Source organism: Candida margitis, assembly GCF_024628925.1.
Source record: "Candida margitis strain CBS 14175 chromosome Unknown scaffold46, whole genome shotgun sequence".
In the NCBI taxonomy this organism is placed as follows: Eukaryota; Fungi; Ascomycota; class Pichiomycetes; order Serinales; family Debaryomycetaceae; genus Lodderomyces; species Lodderomyces margitis.
The window spans coordinates 36,471-54,389 of NW_026261883.1; the positions used below are offsets into that span (position 1 = coordinate 36,471).

General features: G+C 39.8%; 8 protein-coding genes across 8 annotated transcripts; 5 read left to right on the plus strand and 3 right to left on the minus strand. All coding sequences in view use genetic code 12, as the record gives it.

Annotated features, from left to right (window-relative positions):
• Window positions 1-432: 432 nt before the first annotated feature.
• CANMA_004305 (uncharacterized protein) lies at window positions 433-1,461 on the plus strand (the record flags this gene model as incomplete). The annotated part of the gene is made up of 1 exon (XM_051816569.1): window positions 433-1,461. One exon carries the CDS (start codon window positions 433-435, stop codon window positions 1,459-1,461), a length of 1,029 nt encoding a protein of 342 aa, XP_051670103.1.
• Window positions 1,462-2,760: 1,299 nt separating this feature from the next.
• On the plus strand, window positions 2,761-7,296 carry CANMA_004306 (uncharacterized protein; the record flags this gene model as incomplete). Its single annotated transcript, XM_051816570.1, has 2 exons — window positions 2,761-2,784; window positions 2,926-7,296. 2 exons carry the CDS (start codon window positions 2,761-2,763, stop codon window positions 7,294-7,296), a joined length of 4,395 nt encoding a protein of 1,464 aa, XP_051670104.1.
• A 264-nt stretch (window positions 7,297-7,560) lies between these two features.
• CANMA_004307 (uncharacterized protein) lies at window positions 7,561-8,580 on the plus strand (the record flags this gene model as incomplete). Its single annotated transcript, XM_051816571.1, has 1 exon — window positions 7,561-8,580. The coding sequence occupies one exon, from the start codon at window positions 7,561-7,563 to the stop codon at window positions 8,578-8,580; it is 1,020 nt and encodes a 339-aa protein (XP_051670105.1).
• A 318-nt stretch (window positions 8,581-8,898) lies between these two features.
• CANMA_004308 (uncharacterized protein) lies at window positions 8,899-10,794 on the minus strand (the record flags this gene model as incomplete). The annotated part of the gene is made up of 1 exon (XM_051816572.1): window positions 8,899-10,794. The coding sequence occupies one exon, from the start codon at window positions 10,792-10,794 to the stop codon at window positions 8,899-8,901; it is 1,896 nt and encodes a 631-aa protein (XP_051670106.1).
• A 506-nt stretch (window positions 10,795-11,300) lies between these two features.
• On the plus strand, window positions 11,301-14,942 carry CANMA_004309 (mRNA-binding protein; the record flags this gene model as incomplete). Its single annotated transcript, XM_051816573.1, has 1 exon — window positions 11,301-14,942. One exon carries the CDS (start codon window positions 11,301-11,303, stop codon window positions 14,940-14,942), a length of 3,642 nt encoding a protein of 1,213 aa, XP_051670107.1.
• A 168-nt stretch (window positions 14,943-15,110) lies between these two features.
• On the plus strand, window positions 15,111-15,554 carry CANMA_004310 (mitochondrial 37S ribosomal protein bS16m; the record flags this gene model as incomplete). The annotated part of the gene is made up of 1 exon (XM_051816574.1): window positions 15,111-15,554. One exon carries the CDS (start codon window positions 15,111-15,113, stop codon window positions 15,552-15,554), a length of 444 nt encoding a protein of 147 aa, XP_051670108.1.
• A 64-nt stretch (window positions 15,555-15,618) lies between these two features.
• CANMA_004311 (uncharacterized protein) lies at window positions 15,619-16,749 on the minus strand (the record flags this gene model as incomplete). The annotated part of the gene is made up of 1 exon (XM_051816575.1): window positions 15,619-16,749. One exon carries the CDS (start codon window positions 16,747-16,749, stop codon window positions 15,619-15,621), a length of 1,131 nt encoding a protein of 376 aa, XP_051670109.1.
• A 154-nt stretch (window positions 16,750-16,903) lies between these two features.
• On the minus strand, window positions 16,904-17,845 carry RPP0 (60S ribosomal protein uL10; the record flags this gene model as incomplete). Its single annotated transcript, XM_051816576.1, has 1 exon — window positions 16,904-17,845. One exon carries the CDS (start codon window positions 17,843-17,845, stop codon window positions 16,904-16,906), a length of 942 nt encoding a protein of 313 aa, XP_051670110.1.
• Between the last annotated feature and the right edge of the window lie 74 nt (window positions 17,846-17,919).

The window sequence follows — 17,919 nt, forward strand, 5'->3', positions numbered from 1 at the left end:
GTCAATTTGTATACACTTACAAGTGTTGAGCTATGTGATTTGTTCAGTTTGTCCCCTCCAATGCATCAACACGACCACCCCCCATGTCAAAGCCGTTTAGTGTTGGGGTCAGTTTTTCTTAGCACGCAATTCTCCGAGGATCAAACGACAAAATATATTGACATAATTTCCACAAACAAAAAAAAAGAACAAAAATAAGAAGAGATGCATCCCATCCCCCCACACACATACGCCAATAATTTTGAAATTCCAGGCGGGTTTCCATTAGGCGAAATCCAATATTTATGCAATGGGAATACAAAAAAAGAAGAGAAAAAAATAGAAATGCCGAACGAAAAAAAAAGGGTTTGATATAAATAGTCAAAGGGAATAGTGCCTCTTTCCATTGCACATTTTACATATTTAACAACCACTACAACAACAAGAGGCAAAATGTCATCATCTTCTGAACCATCTGAAACAGTTATTATTACCGGTGGGACCGGATACATTGGCCAACATATAATTGCCGAATTATTACACCAAGGGTATAAAGTTATCGCCATTGTTCGTTCACAACCACGAGGAATGGAATTGATTAAACAATTTCATCATCCAAATTTACAAATTGAGGCGGTTGATCAGTTGGATAAGCCCAATTCTATTGATTTCGTATTGAGACAACATCAAGAAGCCACGACTTTCATTGCTGGTGCCGCGGTGACTGATTTCACTGCCAAGGAAGTCGAAAAGGAGATTATACAAAAGACCAACGCTATTGTTGAAAATACCTTGGAATCGATTAAACATCATGGTAAGCAGATTAAACGAGTTATATTGACTTCATCATCAGGAACACATATTGGACCGGAAAAGGTATTTAGTTATGATGCACAATATGGCGATGATGATTGGAGTCCATTACCTTATGAGGCTGGATTTGCCAATGCACAAATGGCATACATGGTGGCCAAAAAGACTAGTGAAGAATTGGCATGGAAGTTTGTTAAGGACCACAAGACCAATTTTGATTTGGTTTCAATCAACCCTGGGATGACCCTTGGACCAGTACAATTTGCCAATGAAATAAGTTTAGACAATGGTGGTTATTTACCAACAACAACCAACATCATTGCCAATTTACTCAAGTTGAAAAAGGACGATGAAGTTGCTCCATTAGCTGCTGGTGCCGTTGATGTAAGAGACGTGGCAAAAGCACATGTATCAGTGATTAAAACCCCCAAAGCCAGTGGACAGAGGATTCTTGTTGAAGCGTATAAATTCACCAATGCTAATGCTGTCAATATCTTGAAACTGCATTTCCCTCAATTGAAGGATAAGTTGCCTGATGTCGAACCAATTTCTGAATCCAAATTTGTTGAACCCAATTTGAAAAGGAGTAAAGAGATTTTGGCATTTGACAAGTATTATACTTTGACTGATTCTGTCGTTGGCTTGGCTAAACAATTGTTGAAGGAGTAGATTTATATATTTGAGGCAGTATCCATTGTGTGGTTTAATGATGGAGATTGTTGATGATAGAGTGTTGTTGATCCTTTTGTTGGCTGTGTCAATCAACAACAACACTGAAACAAACGACTCAGTTTTGTTAAAAACAAGTCATTGCATGTAAGTAGTGTTGTATACAGTTCCATACGTATCTAAAGTAAACGCAATTACACACTATACACACTATAAACACAATTTATGTAGTTGCAGCAGATGAAGCTACGAAGTTAAGCACTAAGTGAATGGTTTAGCAATATACTTGTATCTCCTTCTCTGGCTTGTGGAATGGTTATATTGCTATGCTTTAACAAGACAGGTACTGTCTTGTTAAGTCTTACAAAAGGATTTTGTGCAACACCGTTATGAGTTTTTTCTTTGCGGAAGTCACGTGTATTCAGTGTCATTTTTTGTTCTATCTTTTATTTTTATTTTTTCATATGCCAAAAAGGGTTTCTAAACGGAGAGAATTCATGACAAATTTTGTTTGAGAGTAACACAATGTTGGTTTATATAGGTAATCAACTTAATAGTACTATCATATCTATTTAAGCTTGGCCAGCGTGTGTGTTGGGTGTGTGTGTTAGTGTGTGAGAGTTATTTGCTACTGTTATGGACTTGTTTAACCAATCAAAGGTTCTATTCTTCTAAAGAAAAGTCATTACAAAATTGAGAAAAAGAAAGAATACACAAAACGTCAAAAAGAACAATACACACTAACACACTAACACACTAACACTAACACTAACACTAACACATACATACATACATACATAAATATATACACATACAATCACAATTACATACATTGTAGAATTTCAGATAGCAAACTAACAAAACATAATACACTAATACACAATACTAATACACTAAAAAGTAGTAGTAGTAATAGTACTACTAGTATTACTAGTACTATACTTTTTATTATTTATAATGTAAACAATACTTTCTAGTCATCCACAGAATTTCAAATACATATAAATATATATATATAACAATTTACAACTCATTCCTTACTTTATAAAAACAACCAACAACCAACAACCAACAACCAACAACCAACAACCAACAACTAACAACTAACAACTAACAACTAACAACTAACAACTAACAACTAACAACTAACAATCAATCAATCAATCAATCAATCAATCAACCTCCATTCCTACATAATACATTTCCCTTTTCTATCAATCCATTGGAAAAAAACAAATATAAAAAAAAACAAAAAGAGTATTCTATACCACGGACACACACAACCCACATACACTAACAATGGCAGGCTTATTCAATAGAAGGGTATGTTACTGTTCATTTGGGTCATCACTTTGCTACCAATGACCTTTTCACTGAGTCTAGGAATCTCTGTTGTCCCTTTTCCTTTATTCTTTATTCTTTATTCTTTTTTGTCTTTTTTACTAACAATTGCAATTTTCTTAGAAAAGACCTGACTCCTATCAAGGGTTTAGCAAGTATACACATGAAATCAACACATTCCATCACCCTACTCAACATGCTGGATTGCCATTACAGCTACACCAACAACAGCAGCAGCATCAGCAGCAGCAGAGAACACAATCCATGACGACCGCTGGTGCTGCGGCTGCTGCGGCTGCTTTGAGATTGCACAGTACACCTATTAAGCAACAACAACAACCAACTAGTCCTACTCAAAGACAATATGGTCGTTCCAACTCGTTAAGCAGTACTAATAGATCCAATTCGTTAAGACAATACACTTATCATCCAAAAGCTTCCTATCAGACTGGTGGTGGTGGTGGTGCATCATCAACAAATGATCAGGGCTTACCCAGACGATACAATAGCTTAACATCGCAAAGTAGAAACAGTCTTACAGGAAGGAGCCAAGCCAATCAAAGACAATTACAGCAACCACTTCATCGGGATACTTTCCATGAAGTGGAAGAGGAAAATCAACACAGGGTACATCATGTTAACGAAGATGAGGAAGAAGTGGATTATGTAGTGACAACTACCACAACAAAAGTAGTTGACTCACAAGGAAGAACACAATCTGTAACTACAAAAACAGTAAAGACATTTCCTGATGGCTCAAATATTATTGAAACTGCCACAAAGAATATATCGAGATCTAATTCAAGAGCCAATTCCCTCAGTTCGAATAATTATAGAAATAACTCAATTACTGCCTCCGCTTCACATCAACCAATCAATTTAACCAAAATTGACGAAGATTTGCAAAACTTTGATTACGATTATCAAGTGGATAGTCTTGATGGTGGTGGCAGATTGAAATTAAACACAGGTGAGCAACAACATCCACAGGGTAGAAATATTATTGCTGAAGAAGAAGAAGAAGAAGAAGAACAAAGTCCTGAAGCTCAATTGGGTGCACCTTTTACTGAGTTTGCTAGGCCGGAAAAGCCAAGGCAATATTCAAATGATCGTACTTCATCTTTAAACAGTCAGAACAGGCCATTGAGATCGATTTTGAAGAGCCAAAACCCGTTACATGAAGCACAACAACAATATCTGCAACAACATCTGCAGGATGCATCACTTGATGCCCCCCCTGCTTTACCCGCAATTGCAACTGCTGCTGCTGCTACTGCTGCTCCGCAAGTTGCTAGAGAAGACATTCACTCGTCTTCTCTGGACGCTCACCACCCTTATAAACATTTGACTTCAAACACACAAGAGCAACAAACCCCACAACATTCTCAGCAGCCAGCCAAACCAACAATTGCCACCAGTCCAACTTACAATAACAACACCTCATTTAATCGACAACCTAGACAGCAACAAATTTCCTCGCCTAGAGAAAACGTCCACTACAGTCATTCACCAGGAAGCTCCATAAAGTTTGATGACAAGGTAGAAACCATCCCAGTTGAAAGAGGAAACTATGCTCAGCCAACTTCACCAAAGCAATATCAAACTAGATCCAAGCAGACTCATCCTGGTCCTCCATCATCAGCTGCAGGTGCACCAGTTGCATCTTCGTTGCAACAACCTAACGCTGACTTCTATGCTGCCGCAATGCAAGCAGCATACAAGAAAGTATATGGGGATCGTGACCCAGCAACTTCTCCAAATCAAACAGCCACAGTTTCTCCTACCAGCCCAGATTTTCATCCATCAAGTCCATCACAACAAACACCTCCACAAATTGAAAGAAGACATTCTGGCCGTAAATCCAAATTTGGCTTTATTCCATTAACCCCACGAAAGGAGGCATCTTCTCCGCAGCAAGGACAACAGTTTGAGCCGCCAGTACATCCAAACAGTAATAATCAAGAGCGTACCTCATCCATGAATTCATTGATTAAGAACAAGATTCAACGCGATCAGAAAGCACAAGCTGCAATGAGTAAAGGTTCCGTTCCTGTCAATTATGAATATATTAATCACCATAAACAATTCCCCATGCACTCAATGCGTGAAGATCCTCAAAAACAAAAGGAGGAACAACGTTTGGCTAAAGAGCAGACCAAAGAGCAAAAACAAGCTGCTAAGGAACAGGCAAAGGAGGATAGGATTAGAGCTAAAGAGCAAGCTGAAGAGGAGAAGAGATTGGCTAAAGAACAAGCCGAGCAAGAAAAGAGATTAGCGAAAGAACAAGCTGAGCAGGAGAAGATTGCTGCCAAAGAGGCCAAGAAGCGTGAAAAGAAGCCTTTATTTGGAATATTCAATAAGAAGAATAGAAGACAGAGCCAGTCATCGGTTTATTCTGGCACTAGCTCTAATGTTGGTGTATCTTCGCCACAACAACAACAACAACTTCCGCAGCAACAGCAACAACAGAATCAAGGACGTACTAGTGTATCAGACCGAGGCACACATGCAACCGGTATTGGTTCCGGTGCTCCTATTACTGGAGGAGCTGCTGCCACTGGAATTGCAGGATCGAGTAGTGAGTATAATGTTGGTGGAATTTCAAACGATGGTGTAACAGATAAACCCACGGGTGTCGCTCCTCAACCCAATGTTGATACAAGAGTTAGCTCTGTTTCCGATGCGCCAACTCGTCCTATCCAATATGCTGAGACAAGTAATCATGGTGATAATGTTGCTCGTGGCTCGCCCTCTACAGTACCATATGGCAAGCATAAAGCTGTTCCCACTGATTTCCCTGCTAAGGAAAGTGATGCAACTTATGGAGCTAACGCTATAGGTGAATCGCAAACTCATGAAGGTCGTACACCAGTACAAATAAGTTCTCCTGTGAATGTGCAACGCCTTGGGCCAAATATTGAAGCAGAAACTGATAACCTTCAAAATGAGTTGGAACACAATAAGGGCGGTCGATACGGCGTGAATGGTGAAGGAATTACTGGTTCCGGACCAACAGCAGCAGGGGAAACTGTATCGCCTGTTGCCATTAGCTCCCCAGTGCGTGTTGAACGTCTTGGACCAAATATTGAAGCAGAAGCGGACGACATTACAAACAAATTGGAGCACAACACCGATGCCTCTGGTAGAGATAGTGTGGTTGAACAACAGCGTGGAAACACACTTGATCCTCGTGCGCAGGCCACTGCAACTAATGATGCTGATACAACTGAGCCTAAAGGTTTGAACATATACTCAAAGGAAGATGCTGCTGCTGCTCCTGTTGTTATTCCTTCAATAAAGGCGATCGACAAGAGTCCCTCTATTTATAATGCTGATGAAGAACTTGATGATGGTCAATCCTATAAAATATCAGTACCAAGAAAGCACTCGCAGCAAGAAAATGATTTTGAGTCAAGGGACCAGGTACAGCCAGAGCCTGCTACTAGTGGGTACGCAGACAAGTCGGCAAACAATAAAGTGCCAGCTGATAGTTACTACCCCCTGCCAAACTTGAGCACAAAGCAAAGAAATTCGGTTTATGATCATGGAGAGACCAATGAGGGTCAATCTTTTTCAAGAGTGCCTGTACCCGAGTTGAATGAAATACATGACGAGGATGAGCATGATACCCGTGATTTGGAAGATGTTACCGTTGTTGAGGAGACCAGGAAACAGGCTCCAGTTCAGGAGGAGCCTTCATTGAATAGTTATGAAAAGATTCCAACGCCTACAAATAACGAGAATGAAAAGTACCAAGTTATTGATAATGATGAAGTTGCTGGGGATAACAATGATAACAGAGTAGGTGACGAGGTCAAGTCAGACACGGATTCGGAGCCTGTCGTTATTGATACTTTGACTGAGCCTGTTGGTTCCAACATTGATCAAGATTTACACTACAAGACTCCTCAAGTTGAAGCTGAACCGGCATTTGCCAATGAGGCTACCAGACAACACAGTGAAGTTGGTGCCCTGGCGTTTGTCATGAATGACAAATTAAGTGATCCACATCATCACGAAAACTTGGTGAGTGAGAACTTTGCTGGGTCCCAATTTGTTAAAAAAAGCAATTCGCAGCAGGATTCGCCTTCTAGTAGAGGTTTGCAAGGGCAAACAAGAACTGCGTATGTAAGTGATGAAATACCTCGGGCTGAAATAGCATCTGACAGACAGCAGGGTTCAAATGAGTTGCAACAGCCTCAACCGCCACAGCAACAACAGTCACAACCACAACCACAGCAGCAGTGGCCTCAGGAAGCCACAAATGGTTACTCCTCGTCGGCTGAGCCAAGTGGTGACACGTTGCCTACTACTCAGTCCAAGCACGCCGTTGACCAAGAGCAATACAATCCTGACCTTGAAGGCGTTTTAGTTGAAGAGAAGCAGGGTAAGGGTAAAAAGAATAAGAAAGAAAAGAAGGAGAAGAAGGAGAAGAAACCGAGCAGATTTAAGGAAAAGATGTTGAAATATTTTGTTAGTGGGTATGAAAATTGATGATCTTTTCCCATTGTGTATATTAGTTATTTGGACGCTTGTTTTGTATAATTTAAATTATTAATTGTTAATGATATTCAACTTTAGTTCTAATGTGGTATAACTTGTAGAATAATTGGTTAAGTTAACTATAGTTGGTATATGCGCTTCCCCTTACTGCAACTAATATCGAATGATTTTAAATAAACTGGAGAAAAAAATCGAATCATCAACCCTTTTGTTTTAACTATCAACTTTCTTCCCTGTCCGTTATGAAATATCCCAATGGTACCTAAACCCGATCCCCAAACTGTGATTATAACTGGTGGTACTGGCTATGTAGGTCAACATATCGTTGCCCAATTACTCCACCATGGTCACAACGTTGTTGTAATTGACGTTTCACCCACACAAGCCACAGAAATGATTCAATTGTTCAATCACCCCAATTTGCAGTGCAAAATAGTTGATCAATTGAACCAACCTCATTCGATTGATTTTGTATTGAGAAAATTTCCCCATGCTTCGATATTCATTGCTTCTGCTGCTGTTGTTCCTCGAGATGATATTGTTGATTTTGAACGCGAGATCATTCAAATGAATCATGATATTTTGAAGTGTAGTTTGGATTCAGTGAAACGATATGGCAGCGGTGTTGAACGTGTCATTTTAACTTCTTCCACTGCTGCCTATGTTGCGCCTGATAAAGCGTTTGCCATTAATGTTACTTATTCGGATGACGATTGGAACCCGTTGCCTTATGATGCTTGGAAGGAGAGTGTTAGTTCGGCCTACTTTGTGTCAAAAAAGTTTAATGAACAAATGGCATGGCAGTTCATGAAGGATGAACAACCCCAATTTGACTTGGTAACGATTGCTCCAGCATTTTGTATCGGACCAGCCTATTTTGAAAGTCAAATTAGCATTGATAATTTGCCTTCGTCGACTTCTTTAGTCGGTGATTTGCTAAAATTGACCAAGCATGATACGGTACCTTCTTTTGCCGCTGGTGCCGTTGATGTAAGAGACGTGGCAAAAGCACATGTATCAGTGATGAAAACTCCCAAAGCCAGTGGACAGAGGATTCTTGTTGAAGCGTATAAATTCACCAATGCTAATGCTGTCAATATCTTGAAACTGCATTTCCCTCAATTGAAGGATAAGTTGCCTGATGTCGAACCAATTTCTGAATCCAAATTTGTTGAACCCAATTTGAAAAGAAGTAAAGAGATTTTGGCATTTGACAAGTATTATACTTTGACTGATTCTGTCGTTGACTTGGCTAGGCAATTGTTGAAGGATTGAACTTTTAAACGAGATTTTGTGTCATTCGGTTGGATTATGATTCAAATATTTACTGCACTCTACTCAACATGTTTAATATGACTGTTAGTTCTGGTATATTCTTAAATCAAAAGAGTTGCTATTATGCATAGATTGGGGAATTGGAAGTCCACGTGTTACAAAATACATGGCATAAACTAATGTGTTATGCTTCTATGAAGCCTTATATTTATTCATATACAGACTTGATAAATGAAAATGAGTCTATATTGCAAATATAAGTATCCTTGTGTAACAAGAGCTCCATTACTGTCGATTTGGTGCTCCAGCATATCTCCTCTACGCATTCAAGTTCAACTTTTCCAACATATTTTCAATAACTTCGACATCCCTTTCGTATTTCAATAGCGAGTTTTGATAAAGCTTGATATTTTCCGTCTTTTTGTCTCTGTACCCGAAACTACTCAATGGATCCAAACTTTCACTGTCTTCACTAATTGCATATTTCTTCGATAAATAGTATCGCATATCATCCACCAATTCAATTGTATCAGTATCCTGTCTTTCTCTAATTCTTGCTGCTGATTCAGCAATTAAAGCCAACAATTTTGCTGATTCGTCCTCATTCTGAACAATGTCTTGTAAATTATAAGCAATCATTTTGGTAACGTGTTGCTCCAATTTGTCACATCGCGTCAGCCATGCTGCCCTGATTAAATCATACGCGTCATATTTAACGTCCGGTTCCAACGATTGAAATTCTTGATAGGTGAATTTCGAATACTGCGAGCTCAATCGTACAGCTGACATTGTTTTCAACCTTTCTAAAAACAACTCATCTGCGGCATACAACAATTCGACAACATTGTCCAAGGGAATTTCATTAACATCGTCATGGTACAAGTACGATAGCACCATTGCTGCCACTTTCTTATCGGCTGTACTGGTAGAAAGTTGTATAATCGGCAAGTGTGATTCATCCACCTGAGGTCGGTTTGCAACTGAAATTGTGCCGTCTTTGTACATTGGAATATCCTCCTCTGCAAATTTAAAAATATCCGATTTGAACATTGTATCGAAATACTCCGATCTTGTGAGAATGGACTTGTTGACAGGGTAAAAAATGACAGCCTCTGAACTTGAGTCAATGTATGATAGAACGGCATCTGGGATAGAAGACAGATCAAGTAATGTTGTTTTTTGCTCATGGGTAATATAGTGCTGACAATTGATATCTTCAAGATCAACGTCCTTTTCGAGATCCATATTCGAAGAAACACTCTGCAGGATAATGTCGTTTGCCAAGAATGAGTCAAGATCTTTTCTAGCCTTTTCAACTATCTTCATAGCTAGTTCATGCTTTACTTTGAACTGCTCTTTTTCATCCTTTGCACCAGATATCTCCTTTATAGCACTGGCTAAATCCTGTAACTCGTACTCTTCTGCTAAAGAAACTACTTGGTTACGAAATTTTTTGTCTGGAATCACCATCGAATCGGTTCGAAGATATATATAGTCAACAATTACCTTAAACGCCAATGGGTCAACTTCATTTGGCATATTCACAACACTCAATAGCAGCCAGTCGCCTTGAAACTTTTCTCGAAAATACCTGCTTCGTGCAACCAACAAACACCTATGCAATGTTATCGCACACAAATCCGAACTCAACCCCTTTTGGTTAAATTTAAACACAACATCTTTATTGGCCGAAGTGCTGTAAAGTGACGCGATATGACCAGCGAACGGCTGGTTGACATCTACCGCTTTCGAGATATCAAAACTAACTAGTAGATCTCTAATTTCGTCTGTAAGTGCTCCATAGATACACCTCGCGCCTTGGAATGTGTCTCTATCACACACAGCGCCTCTCTTCAATAGTAGCTCGACAATCTTCAAATGTCCACACAATGAGCTCAAAATCAATGGCGAGTAATCGTATTCATCTACCTGGTTCACATCAAGATTAGGAGTGCTTAACAAAGAGTCAACGACTTCATAATCTCCAGTACGGCAAGCCATGCATATTTTGGCAAAAGCATCTTGGACGTTGCCGTTGCCGTTGCCGTTGCCGTTGCCGTTGCCGTTGCCGTTGCCGTTGCCGTTGCCGTTGCTCAGCTCCGACGGTGAGGACACGGACAGATGTAAGGACTCCTGTCGACTGTCTTGCAGGTTGATATTGAGACCTGAAAATAGCAGTTCCGTGGAGGAAACGGTAGTCTGATCACTAGGCATTGTGGGGCTCTTTAGAAGAGAGAGGGTATTTGATAATCGAAGTTTTTGCATTTTGTCAAATCTATAGCGAAAAGCCGCAGTTGCGAATTATGACTTTCACGTGACCGACTCTTATATACAATAGAGATGACATGCCTACAAATACATGGACGTATATCAGGATCTCCTAACTAATGTAGAAATGACCTCCTCTGCTCTATGCACTTATACCTTACTTTGCTTAAGGTTTCTACGACTTTGCCGACATTGTGCAATGCTGTTATGGGGAATCTGTACGAATTGCCATTTTCCATTCTCATTCATGACCCAAGAACCTATTACTATAGGTTCTAGAGGTGGATTGACGAGCTTGCACTGCTTTTCCCGTTCATAGAGCAAGCAGGTTGCTTGGAGGACTTGGTTGTATCACGTGCACGCTTTTCCCAACTCATCTCTTCGCATCAAATAAAAAAAAGTCAAGAAAACTTAACCAGCGGAGATCAATTTGACACCAAATCACATCAAGTATGGTTGAGAACAATCCCGATGGGGGCCAGTCAGAGGATGTATTCTTGTTAGAGGATAAGCTATCGAAAATCAGAAATCAAATCAATTCCAAACTTGACAACCAAAAGCATTTGGCGATAATTCTATCAGCAGTGGAGGAGAATATTGACGAACAAAAGAATGAAAAGACACCAGTGGCATACTTTGTCTCCTTTTTATCATTACTCGACCAGTGTATTCAAAATGACCAAATATTAGACAAGGATTTGGCAGCCACCACTGCTTATTTTCTTGACCTTGTATTTCCGTTTACACCACAACCATTGTTGAAGCAAAAATTTAACGAGATCTTATTAAAGTTGTCACAACCTTTGAACGTGGAGGCTGATGCCCCGCTTGTGAGATCAACTATTGGGGCCATTGAAACATTGCTTTTAGCCCAGGATAATGCCCGTTGGTTAACAAAGAGTGCTATTTCTCCAAATAGGGCGTTTGTCGCATTGATTGAGTTGTCATTTGATCCTAGACCCAAGGTGAGAAGAAGGGCACACGAGGCAGTAAAGAACATTTTGACACATCCGCCCACCAGTCCTAGCCCAGTCCATGTTGCCGCTGTTGCTGCCTCGGATGCGGCATTGAGACAACTAACAAGATTATTATCGGAGTATAAGCAACAAAGAAAGAACAATGCCAATAAGGAGCTAAATTCACAAATTATTCATTGCTTACAACTTATTACAATCATAACTTCAGCTAATTCATGGCCAGTAAAGAACATTGAAAGTTTGTGCGACTCACTTTTGGAAATCTCAAAAACTTCGGACCAGTTCTTGGTTGCTGCTGCCTTTGAGGCGTTTGAAGGGCTATTCAAATCCATGACCAATGTGATTGATATTGAGAAATTTACGAAGGTGTTAAACGTAATCTTTGATCTCAAGCCTAGTATCAACGATGCTCATTTGAGTACCTCATGGATGACTGTTGTGGCAAAAGCTTTGGAATGTTTTAGTATTTTATCACCATTTGATTGTATAAAAACGTTGCCCCAAGTGTTGACTTCTGTTAGTGAATTTTTGGCTTCTGACTCAAAGGACATTTACTCAAGCGCAGCACATTGTTTAACAGCTATTATATCCCACACTGTACCGGAAAAGTTCCTTTTGCAACCAAACAAAGAGCACGGCATCACTCCAGAAATTTACGAATCTGTTGATGAGACAATCACTTTTATTGCCGAACTTATTGAAAAAGAATTACTCACGATAAAGTATCAACACGCGACAGGTGAAATTTTAAAATTTGTCACAGTCACTATTGAAAAACTCCATTCAAGGACGAACCCCGACTTTTTAAACGTTTTGGACATTGTTGGTAATTGGAGAACGAATGAGACCGATAACTTTCCCCATAATAAGGAGGCTGAAGACTGTGTTGCTGCATGTGTTTCATCCATGGGCCCAGAGGCTGTTTTAAGTGTGTTGCCATTGAACTTGACCAACAATGGACATGGTCCCGGTAGATCTTGGTTATTGCCCATTCTCAGAGACAATGTTCGTTTTGCCGAATTGGAGTTTTTCAAGAGTCAGATTTTGCCAATTATCGATTTCTTTGAATCAAAAATTGGGGCCTCGGGTAATAAAGAATCGATGAATGTAAAGATTTTCCAAACAATTATTGATCAAGTTTGGTCTTTGTTGCCTCGTTTTTGCGATTTACCAAGGGATCTTAGAACAGCATTTGATGAGAGTTTTGCTACAAGGTTGTCTGATTTGATGTTTGCCAACGTCGAATTGAGAACGCCTGTTTGTCATGCTTGGAGACTACTCGTTCAATCCAACGTAGGTTACCGCGATGGGGAACTAGACGAAGATTTGTTGTTGCAACAAGAACTTCCTAGAGAGGAGGCCGGCAAGAATATCGAATATTTGAGCTCTATTGCGTCAAACATATTGACTGTTTTATTTAACGTATTTACTTACACCATGCCCGAATCAAGGGGTTTCGTTTTGGAAACTATTGAAGCGTATTTGCAAGTAATACCACCTCAAGAGTTGGCAACAACATTTGACAAAGTGTGTGCCATGTTGAAAAATGCGTTGGATGAAGAGTCGCGAAATGCAAGATCTGATGATTCAAGACCAGATACTAATGTTACTATGATGGATTTGATTGTTGCCATGGCTAAATATGTACCTGAGGCGTCACACAATGCACTTTTTTCCATATTTGTTACCACTGTGTCATTAGAATCAAAGCCGTTGCTTCAGAAAAGATCTTATAGGATAATATCGAAATTGTGCGAATCCGAGGGAGGTAAGTTGTCGATTGGAAAGTACATTGGGGAAGTTGAAAATAAAATAATTGAAACAACTGAAGTCACCAGTCAAGCAGCAAGGCCAGCAAGATTGAATGCGATTTTATTGGTGTTAGAAATACTTCCTTCTGCTGATTTATACTTTATTCCATCCACTTTGCAAGAAATCATCATTGCCACCAAGGATGTCAACGAAAGATCAAGAGGTCTTTCTTACCAAATATTGATCAAGATGGGACATAAAATGAACCAAGGAGGTCTAATTGACAACTCCAGAGTTCCTGGATTTGATGCAAATGCTCCACCTACTGAAGCCTCATTGACGGAGTTCTTTACTATGGTAAGTGCAGGTTTAGCAGCACAAAGTGCTCATATGATTTCTGCAACAATCACAGCTATAGCGTGCTTGGTGTTCGAGTTCAAAGATAAATTGTCTACAGAGACTCTTTTTGAGATTTCTTCAACTGTTGAGTTATTCTTGACGCATAATTCTAGAGAAATTGCTAAATCAGCCATTGGTTTTGTCAAGGTTGAAGTTTTGTCATTGCCTGAGGAGATGGTGAGAAGCAATTTGAGTGGACTTTTAGGTAAATTGATGAAGTGGTCACATGAACATAAAGGGCATTTCAAGAGTAAAGTTAAGCACATAATTGAAAGATTGATTAGAAAGTTTGGAGTTGAAGAAGTTGAAAATGCTATACCAGAAGAAGACAAAAAATTGGTTGCCAATATTAAAAAGACAAGAAACAGAGCCAAGAGAAAACAGGAGATTAGCCCTGAATTGCAAGCAGCAGCCAACCCATCATCTAGTACCAAGAAATTTGTGTCTGCATACGAAGAGGCACTTTATGACTCTGATGTATCAGATGAAGAAGAGGTTGACATATATGACGAAGATGCCAACAGGAGCAAAAAGAACAAGAAATCCAATCAATTCATTTTGGAAACAGGCGATGAGCCGCTCAACTTGTTGGATCGTCAATCGTTGGCACACATTTCTTCGACCAAGCCTAAGAAACTCACCAAATCAGAGCTCAAGTCGAAAACCGATGAGTTCAAAACAAAGAATGGTAAATTGGTATTCAGTGAGGGTGCAGAAACCGACGATCCATTTGCTAATAAAGGCTCCGGTATAGACGCATATTTGGATGCTGTCAAACAAGCACCAGTTAGAGGACAGAAGAACAAGTTGAAGTTTAAAAAATCAAAGGGCGACGATGAAGAAAGTTGGTCAGATGATGACGAAGAGGCTGGTAGGAAGCCGGCAACAAAGAAGGCAAAAGTTCTTGGAAAGTCAAAGATTTCGAAACCGACTAAGCAGAGATTCAAAGCTCATAAGAAGCTTTAGATGTAAGTAGTATTAATAAATTGACCTTTTTTATATACTTTGCACGCGATGGTAGAAACATTCAATCATTTTTTTTTTCTTTTTTTCTCTTCAATTTTTCAACTGAAAAAAATCTTTGTATCAAACCTTCAAGAGACCCCCCAACCTACAATAGAAAGATTCACCGCCATGTCCAATCCACTAATGTCCCTTGCCGAAAAGACGGCACATAAGAGAAACCTTGTGAAAATAAGGCTAGCAAGATTTGGACGAAAACATCAACCAATCTTCAACGTTGTTGTCATGAAAGCAAAGAAAGCACAACAGAAGTTACCAATCGAAGTCATAGGCACATACAATCCTGTTCCTACACCACAGCCGTCATTTGACCATAGCACGCCAATTAAAGATATAAGTTTGGACTTCCACAGGGCCAAGTATTGGATTGGTATGGGCGCTGAACCCACACCCAAAGTTGCATGGTTGTTTAAGAAAGCTGGTATTTTGCCCAACTTTTGGCCAAAGACAAGTAAATTGTCTCAAGAGATCAATGCGCCGGTGGTTGAAGATGTTAAGGAGGCGCAGGAACTTCCAGTTGATATGGTGAGGAGAAGAGGCGATAAAAAGTATTAAGAAACAATAGTTTAGCATTACGTTTTGTATATAGGATAATTTAAGGCGAGCAGTTTTTTATTTGTTAGACTTCTTGTTGCTTCCGGTGAAAGAGGTGCCATCGTTGTTTCTTGTCTGTTGGGGGTCTCCTTCGAAAGAGCTTTTTGAAGGGGTTTCTCGTGGGCCTTTCAAACATCTCAACATGGTGCACAGTGTTTGTATTTTCGTTGTAGTAGTCATCCTCTAGGAAGCTCGGAACCCAACTGTTAGCTGGTCTTGATTGAGGCTCCTGTTCAACAGTAACGTTTTGCTGGTGATCGCCATTAGAAAACTCGTATCGGTATAAATCGGAATTCTGTTGCAATGAATTACTATACACACCTGTGTTTAAATTGATGTGATGGAAATATGAATTGTAGCGATCCCTGATGAGTTTGTAAGTATCCCTCTCTAGCTCGTTGTAATTCCTTGTCAATAATATGACAAGGATTTCCTCAAATGTTTTCTTTAGCTGATTGAAGTCTTCTGGATCAATATTTGCTTCCTTGTTCAAGTTGGTTGTAAATGCTGCAATATCTGATATAAGAAATATAGCTTCATTCGAAGAACAACAATGCTGCAACTGCTCTTTCAAGATCTCAGCAATCTCTGGGTCGGGTGCAATTTTACTTAATACATCCTCGATTAAGCTACCGATTACGCTATTGCTATCAAACCGGTTTGCAACCAAACTTTGTGCTCTCAAGGTTATCATTTTTGTCATTGATTCAAGAAAAAGTTCACGTTGGAAGGTCACCTGACACGATTCACAAATCAGAAACAATATAGCAATGAGCTGATGTGTTGGTCGGAAAGTTTTATATGTGGTGTATGCTACTGCTCCATTTAGAAAACTGTCAAATATCACTTTGTTCATGATGTAGTCTAACCTATTATTTGACATAAATGCCGTAAAGCTCTCCTTGTCTTGGGAGTGCGATGAAGTAATATCAGTTAGCAATGACAAGTTATCACATAACTGTCGATGTGCTGCTAGTAGCTCGTGTGTATCATGATAAGGACAACAGTCAATAATATGAATAACCTTCAGAAACAAAATGATCAATGGCTCTTGGCCCAGATCAAGTTGGGGTAGCGTTGATGCAGACCCTGTATCCAATACCTGTGCAGTACCAGAACAGGCGACGCTGGAGCCATAGCTCTCGTAAGAACTCATCTCTGTATTCACTCCGTTGTGTAGTGATGAAAAGTGTTGCAAAAAAAAAAACAAAGAAAACTAAGAACAAAGGGATACAAATCAGAGAAAGAACTTTAGGTTGAAACCTTTATTAGAATCGATACAATATATGCACATCTAACTAAGTATCAGTTTAATCGAATAAACCGAAACCCATGTCATCGTCGGATTGCTCATCATCTTCTTCAGCAGCAGCTTCGGCGGCTGGAGCATCGTCACCACCGGCTGAGGCGGCAGCAGCTGGAGCAGCAGCAGCGTAAGCTTCTGGGTTAGCCAATCTGTCCTTGATAGCTTCTGAACCTTCGAAAGTGTAGTCAGTAGCAATAGACAAAGCCAAGACGTTCTTGTAGTTGTTGATCAAAGAGTGACCAACTGATGGCAAGGTTGGGTAACCAGCAGCCAAAGAGATGGAAGCGATGGTGTTGATAGCACTGACAAAGTGGCTAATCAATTCATCATCGGTGATGTCCAAGATGGAAGCTGGGAAGATTTGACCATTGTCGTAAACTTGAACAACAGTTAAACCATAAGTGAATGGAGAAATGTTCAACATGTTCAACAAAGTAGCTTCGGAAGGACCAACTTTTCCGTCTTTTTCAACAACCTTGACATCGGAAACAATTTCAATGGTACCTCTGGCAATCTTGGTTGGGACACCCAAAGCTTGGAAGAATGAGGTCTTACCTGGTTCCATACCAGTGTTACCGGCTGGAATCCAGACATCAGCTGGAGCAACGGCACCGGCTTTAGCTGGAGCAGCGACAACATTAGAGGTAATGGTGTCTCTGATGGATTTCAAGTCAGCATTGGTGAAAATGAAACCAACGTTACCTTTAACAAATGGCAACAATTTTTCATAGTCTGGCAATTCAGAAAGGAAACCTCTGATGGCTCTTCTAACCATAGTGTTCTTACCCATCAAAACAACAGCATCGTTTCTCAAGGCTTTTCTGATTTCATGCATTTGTTGAGAAGAAACATTGTCGACACCAACGATGAAGATTGATTTGTATTCTTCTAATAATTCTCTTAATTTGGCAAAGTATTGCACTTTCTTGTCTCTAATACCACCCATTTCGACTTGTTATATTTGACGACAGGAATTTAATGGTATGTCTGTGATAAAGTAGCAGAGGGTATGAGGTGTTT